Here is a 6,277-nt window from a genome sequence, read left to right on the forward strand (position 1 = left end):
TTTCCTCTGAGGCTCTACGATCGTCGTTGTCTTGTTGCATGCACTGAGGCTGAACGCGCTGCTGCTGCTGCTCCTCTGCCTGTGCGCGTTCCCCGCCCCGGCGCGGTCGCATAACACGACCATGGCCACGGCCGCGCCGGCGTCCGTCGAGGGGTTCAACTGCACCGCCAACCGCACGTACCCATGCCAGGCGTACGTGCTCTACCGCGCCGGCTTCGCGGGCGTGCCGCTCGATCTCGCGGCCATCGGTGACCTCTTCGCTGTCAGCCGCTTCATGGTCGTGCACGCCAACAACCTCTCCATGACGGCCGCGCTGGCCAACGGGCAGCCGCTCCAGTGCGGCTGCCCCTCCCGGTACCCCAGTTCGTACGCGCCGATGCAGTACCAGATCGGCTCGGAGGACACCTACTGGATCGTCTCCACTACCAAGTTGCAGAACCTCACGCAGTACTAGGCCGTGGAGCGCGTGAACCCCACGCTGGTGCCCACCGTCCTCGACGTCGGCACCATGGTCACGTTCCCCGTCTTCTGCCAGTGCCCGTCCGCCGCCGACAACGCCACGACGCTCGTCACCTACGTCATGCAGCCCGGGGACACGTACGTGTCCGTTGCCGCCGCCTTCTCCGTCGCCTATCCACAGTAAAAGACACGATGCGACGGCCGCCTGTGCATGCACTGAAGTTGCGCGCTGCTGCTGCTCCTCTGCCTATGCGCGTTCCCCGTCCCGGCGCGGTCGTAGAACACAACCACAACCACAACCAAATTATTCAACTAGATGGTGTTGAAGGTACGACGGGAGATAAAACGATATATGATTTGTGCATAAATATGTGCTTCAACTTGTGCAATATAACAGGTTAGAAATTTAACTATCTGCGTGCGGTTATTAATGTCTTAGAAATTTTAACTCTCGTGGCAACGCACGGGCACATATCTAGTTAATTATTAAACTCTGAAATATAACTGCAAATGCATCTCAATCTATTTTCCTTCTAACTCATATTTACACATGCAAGTAATATTCGACATTAATCGTGTCTCCGTGTTATAATAACAACACGAGGACATAAAATAATAGGCCACATAAACTGAGATCTGGGAAAGAAAAAAGTCAGTCAACCTGATGCCTGAAACGAAAACAGACTATTCAGTATTCCAGACTGCCCATCAATAAATATCGCAAATATTGAATCAACACACGATACTGCTCGTCATCAGACTGTCTCCAACCGCTATCCTATTTCATCCCTTATCCATCCTCTATTTTGAACTTCATTATATAAACAATACTTCACTATATAAACAATGTAGTACAAATCCTCTATTACAGACAACGTCACGTAGTGGCAGAAATAACGATGCAGATAGCACACGATATTGCCCGGCAACGGCGCGAATAGTAGCAACACCTGTCCAGCCATCTCGGGATGGCAACACATGTTTTCTTCTAAAAAAAAGCTGGATCAGTACCACACAAACAATAACGGCTGCTATTTTACAAATGGATTCGACACACATATTCCTAGTTGTACACTACTAGTGCTGTGACCCTTAAGATACACAGCATGCACCAACTACCAGGCACAGCTAATGCAGCCTCAGCCTGCATCTGCAATGTTTGAGCCTGAACCTGACAAGGACTGCCTGCACCATCAACTCTCGGTTATGATCGACATTTCTGGATGATGCCATGGTCTAGACAGTTAGTAAGTTATTAATACTGATCTGGCATCTGTACATCAGTCACAGCCATCTACTGCTCCAGGTTGATCGGAGCGGGCGCTGAACTATGAAAGGTTTCGCCACCGTGATTCGGCGGGCTTCAGATTATACAGGAGGGGTCGTCATCCACGACATCGGCTGGTTTATCCTGCTGCTGGGGAGTGCCCACTTCCAAGAAATCCTCCGCGTTGAATTTCTCAATCCCATCCCACTCATCTGCTGCATTGTTTGGTTAAAGGGTTTACAGGTTTCACATGTGCTAAACTAGATCAGAAACTTGGTGCGAGTATGAAAGATAATAGTGGGTGACAGACTATTAGAAGGATACGTCCTGTCTCCCACATGTTCGTCATGCTAACTCCTGTGTTGTCCGATAAGAGCCAGTAGTCTGTATCAGCCTGACAATATAGAAAGGGGTTAATGCCTTATAAAGTGCTTGCACTACAAAAAAAATGACTGCAAAAAGGAACATCATTGAGCTCAGAAGCGGCACAAGGATAATTTGCATAGAATAGTTTCCAAAATAGATGTGTAATCCATGAATATGGTGATGCTTGATAAAAAAACTCAATTTGTAACTCTTTACAGATCAATTGTTGAATCATCACAGGGAATCATATGGAAGTTGATATGTGTAGCGGACAAACTGAGAAATTGATATGTGCCAGATTGGACGAAGCATAGACCAACTAAGGGTGAAGCCAAAAGAGAAATTGAGGAGAGATGCAATGAGCCATGCTATAAAATAGTAATAAAATGATCTTAGACAAATGATTCCATTTAATACATCTTTTTGGATAATTATGCATGCAAGTGAACTTACATCAAGCTCCGAAGGGACAATCTTCATCATCCCTGAAATGTCCTGTGAACTACTAGGTGCATCAGAAGGTAGGATCAGTCCTCCGTGAATATTTGATTCCATCCCTGTGACTTTGTTGCAATCCGCAGCCAAAGGCGTCCTAGGATTCTCTAGAGAATCCATGCTTATTGTCTGTGTAGGCCTTGGAGGAGTCTCCATGCCACTCATCTCCTCAAATTGACTATGATCAACCAATAACACAATGTTAGGCAGGCAGGTTGGAGATGTACATTCTGAATTTATGTTTTTAGTACAATAATGTCAGGTGTATATGGAAACAAGGAAGATATACCTAACTAGGTACACATCTATCGGACCCATGGTACTTCTTAGGACAATCCTATATCTCCTTTGAGGATAATCATTAACCTGCAAAAGAAAATTGCTTCCATTAACGATATGTAACATCCCTCTAGGACACCCAGTATGAAAAACAAGGATGGTTTTGCAGACCCACCTCATCAGGATCTGGGACTTCCAAAGTTGTGCCATGCGGTGCTTTTATAGCAATTAGAGTCTGATTCTGATAGTTGTAAGGTATTATTAGTTTATATTAATTGATTCATATATACACAAAGTAGTAATGATTTTCACAGTTACTAGAGTTAGAAAAGAGAAGTACCTGGAAGCATGGCAAAGATTTGATATCTTCTTCCGTGACATAAAGCCACCTGTAGGTAGAGCGATTCATTAATAAAATCTTAAACCTGCACTGCCTTGACATCTGAGTAAGTTGCTCTGAAGAAGAAAAAAGGTAGTTACTTTTGATTATTTTCATCTTCAGTAAGCCCTCTTAATCTGTCCCGCATTTCACTGCAAATAATATTGGAGAAGCATGCTTAGTGAAAGCATAGCAATAGCATGAGCCTTTTAACAACTGGTGTCTAACCTTATTCGTTCATCCAAATTGCGCTCTTGCAGTGTAAGAGCATCAATATCTGCCTGTTGATAACAAATATAAAGAACAAATATTTATTCCAAGAGAAAAACCATTACTTAAGCATGAAGCATCTGCATTCCCAATTCGATAAATTGTGTCATGAGAATTCAAAGAACTAAATTAGTCAGAGAGAAGTGAACAGTGGTACCTGTAAAATTGACATATCATCACTAACTTCTCCGGGTCGAGAGTCATCAACTCCTCTACAAAAGGCCACATGAATTAAGTAATGCCCATAAAACACCAATTACAGATACAGACATTGAGAATAATTACTTCCAACGGATGTTGTTCTTAAGCTTTTTTTCTATCAGTCCTATCCCTTCAAGAACATTAGTGATGTCATATATACGCCTTTTCTGTACCTGAAAAAAAGTTATAAATGCATATGTTTAACAAAAGAAACCATGATTGGATCAAGGTACCAAAAGGAAAGCACCAACCTCTAGAGTTTCTGCAGCATTATTCAGATCAACAATGCCACCAGGTGCACCTTTTAGCAAGTTCAGGAACTTCTTTGTCAAGAGCCCTAAAAGGCAACAATACCCCGCAATTAAAAAAAAGGAAAACTCATCAAGATGCCATGGAGATGTGAACAAAAGAACAGGAAAACCAATAGCTGATTCTTCTCACCGAGGGAGCTATCATAGCGGCAGCCACCAACAGGAGTAGAAGGATTGCCCGGAGAACCTGAGGAAGAGTATTTGCAATTGAATTGAGTATTGGTCCCAAATAGGATGATTTATGGTTTACATTACAAGTGTGGCATCACTCACCAAAACCCAAAGGGGTCTGAGGACCAGATTTCTGGCCCTTCGTAGCCTTAGGCTTGGTGGATGCTTTTAAACCTTTCCCTGAAGGGGGTGTAGGAACTGGGCTGCTGCCAGCATTAGCATATCCAGGGCTCATCCAGTCATTTGATTCGGCAGCTTCATTTTCTGTTCTGTCGTTATGTTTCCGTTTCAACTGCAATAGGAAGGTTCTTGTTAGAATCGGAGCTAAATAAGGAGTCACATGCAAATGGTAAAGCGTAATGCTTTGAAAAGGATTTGAGATATAATATTTGTGAGCAAAGAGTTAACACTACTAAAAAATGCAATGTCATCCTGATAGTCTCCACATGCAAACAAGTGTAAAACCTCCTGAGAAAAATGTTGGTATGGCACAACTGGCAGTAGATATACCAGACTGATTAGACAATAGTGTTCTAAAGTAGCAAGGTAAAACTTTGTACAACAGTCACTAAGGTTAGCCTTGGCGACGGCGTGGGTCACACTTATTTCCCTCTTAACGAAACACGTGCTCAGGCACAGGAATGAAAAAAAAAGGTTTCAAGATTTTTCAGTAGGTTCAGATGCTGTGCCTGCACGATGTTTTACACCTGTATAAGGAAACATAGTCCACACTCAATTTTCAGCATTGCAGAGCACTGGAGCATTAGTTAGGGTCTTCAAGCTACTGCCAACATATTGCTAGTGCCTGGAGCTTTTAAGAAAATGCAGCATGCAAGATGCAAAGACTTAACACATGTTTATCAAAATCAGGTCAAATTTGCTACGCACCGACACCATAACCGATTATTCAACACAAGAATATGTTCATGTGCAGATTCCTTCACTGGTTATTTATTCTAGATGTTGATACGCACCAAGTAAAAAGATCATAATCCATTCCTTGAACCGTCAAATCAACAAATTCCAGCAGATCAGTACATTCTCTTACTACATCCTAGCAACATTCACCTAAACCGCAGCAAATTATCCTTGTAACCACCACCTAAAGTAACGACAAATTGCAGATGCCACGAATCCGTGCAGAATTCGCAGCAGATCGGATCTTATGTGCTGCAATTAAGCAACATGTCTCGACTAACACCAAAATGCACTCGTCCCCATCCACTTCAGCTCACTTGCCACCAAGTCCAAGGCATTACTACAGCCGATTCAGTCCGCCGGATGCGCGCGGACTCCCCCAGCTCCCCTCGCCGAGGGGCCAGGCCAATATAAACAGGCGCGCTAGAGCGCAAGACGACGCAAACACCGGAAAATTTCAGCACAACTCCAGCACACCACCAGTTCCCGGGAACTCACTGGCGTCCTGAGGACAACCGCCTCCACCATCTCGTCGGCGGCGGCGGAAGGCGCGCCGAAGTGGTGGTACTCCCCTGGCGGCGTCGCAAACGGCCGGTGCTGCTGCAGCAGCGCCCGTGCCCTGGCCTCGCCGGCCCCGTCACCGGCCGCCGCCGCCATGGGGATCGGGGCACGCGCGGGTGCGCGGATCGGAGGCCCGGTCGCGGGCGCGGGCGGGCGGCAGGGTCCTGGAGCTGGGATCTGAGGAGGAGGAGGCGGCGGGCGAGGGTTTGCGCGGGGTAGGGGGAGGAAGGGAGGGAAGAAAACGAGGGAAACGAAGGGGTGCGAGAAGCGAGGGAAATTGGAGTTTTCGTGGGGATTGCGAGTTTATGGTGTGGACGGGCCGCTGTAGCTCTAGTGCTCTCCTGGAGGAATAGGGGCAAAAATGTCAAACAGAAAAGTTTAAGCAGTTATGTTTCCATTTGTTTTATCGTTTTATTCGTAAGAAAAAATCGTTTATAGCTTCATCCGTGCATTGCGATCCGAAATTATTCAGAAATAATTGAATTTTGTATAGTTGAATATGTATGTACTCTCTCTGTCACAAATTAAAAATTCATGATAGCCTTTTAATGAATTCATATAATGATTAAGTTATGTGTTTTGTATATGAATCTAAAATTA

General features: G+C 45.1%; 1 protein-coding gene across 1 annotated transcript; it reads right to left on the reverse strand.

Annotated features, from left to right (window-relative positions):
- Positions 1-1,389: 1,389 nt before the first annotated feature.
- Positions 1,390-5,900, reverse strand: LOC100192057 (uncharacterized). The gene is made up of 14 exons (NM_001137480.1): positions 5,615-5,900; positions 4,301-4,490; positions 4,158-4,214; positions 3,968-4,053; positions 3,801-3,889; positions 3,673-3,727; positions 3,474-3,526; positions 3,347-3,397; positions 3,207-3,255; positions 3,042-3,107; positions 2,877-2,953; positions 2,546-2,765; positions 2,051-2,120; positions 1,390-1,941 (listed from the first exon to the last, which is right to left on the reverse strand). Exons 1-14 carry the CDS (start codon positions 5,771-5,773, stop codon positions 1,823-1,825), a joined length of 1,341 nt encoding a protein of 446 aa, NP_001130952.1. The 5' UTR covers positions 5,774-5,900; the 3' UTR covers positions 1,390-1,822.
- Between the last annotated feature and the right edge of the window lie 377 nt (positions 5,901-6,277).

The sequence above is a fragment of the Zea mays genome, chromosome 10, assembly GCF_902167145.1.
Source record: "Zea mays cultivar B73 chromosome 10, Zm-B73-REFERENCE-NAM-5.0, whole genome shotgun sequence".
NCBI classification, from domain to species: domain Eukaryota; kingdom Viridiplantae; phylum Streptophyta; class Magnoliopsida; order Poales; family Poaceae; genus Zea; species Zea mays.

Coding starts and splice junctions, on each gene's coding strand:
- LOC100192057 (NM_001137480.1), bottom strand. CDS start 5,773: ATGGCGGCGGCGGCCGGTGACGGGGCCGGCGAGGCCAGGGCACGGGCG. Junction 3,527..3,672: donor ATGATATGTCAATTTTACAG/GTACCACTGTTC, acceptor TGTTATCAACAG/GCAGATATTGATGCTCTTAC. Junction 3,398..3,473: donor AATTTGGATGAACGAATAAG/GTTAGACACCAG, acceptor TATTATTTGCAG/TGAAATGCGGGACAGATTAA.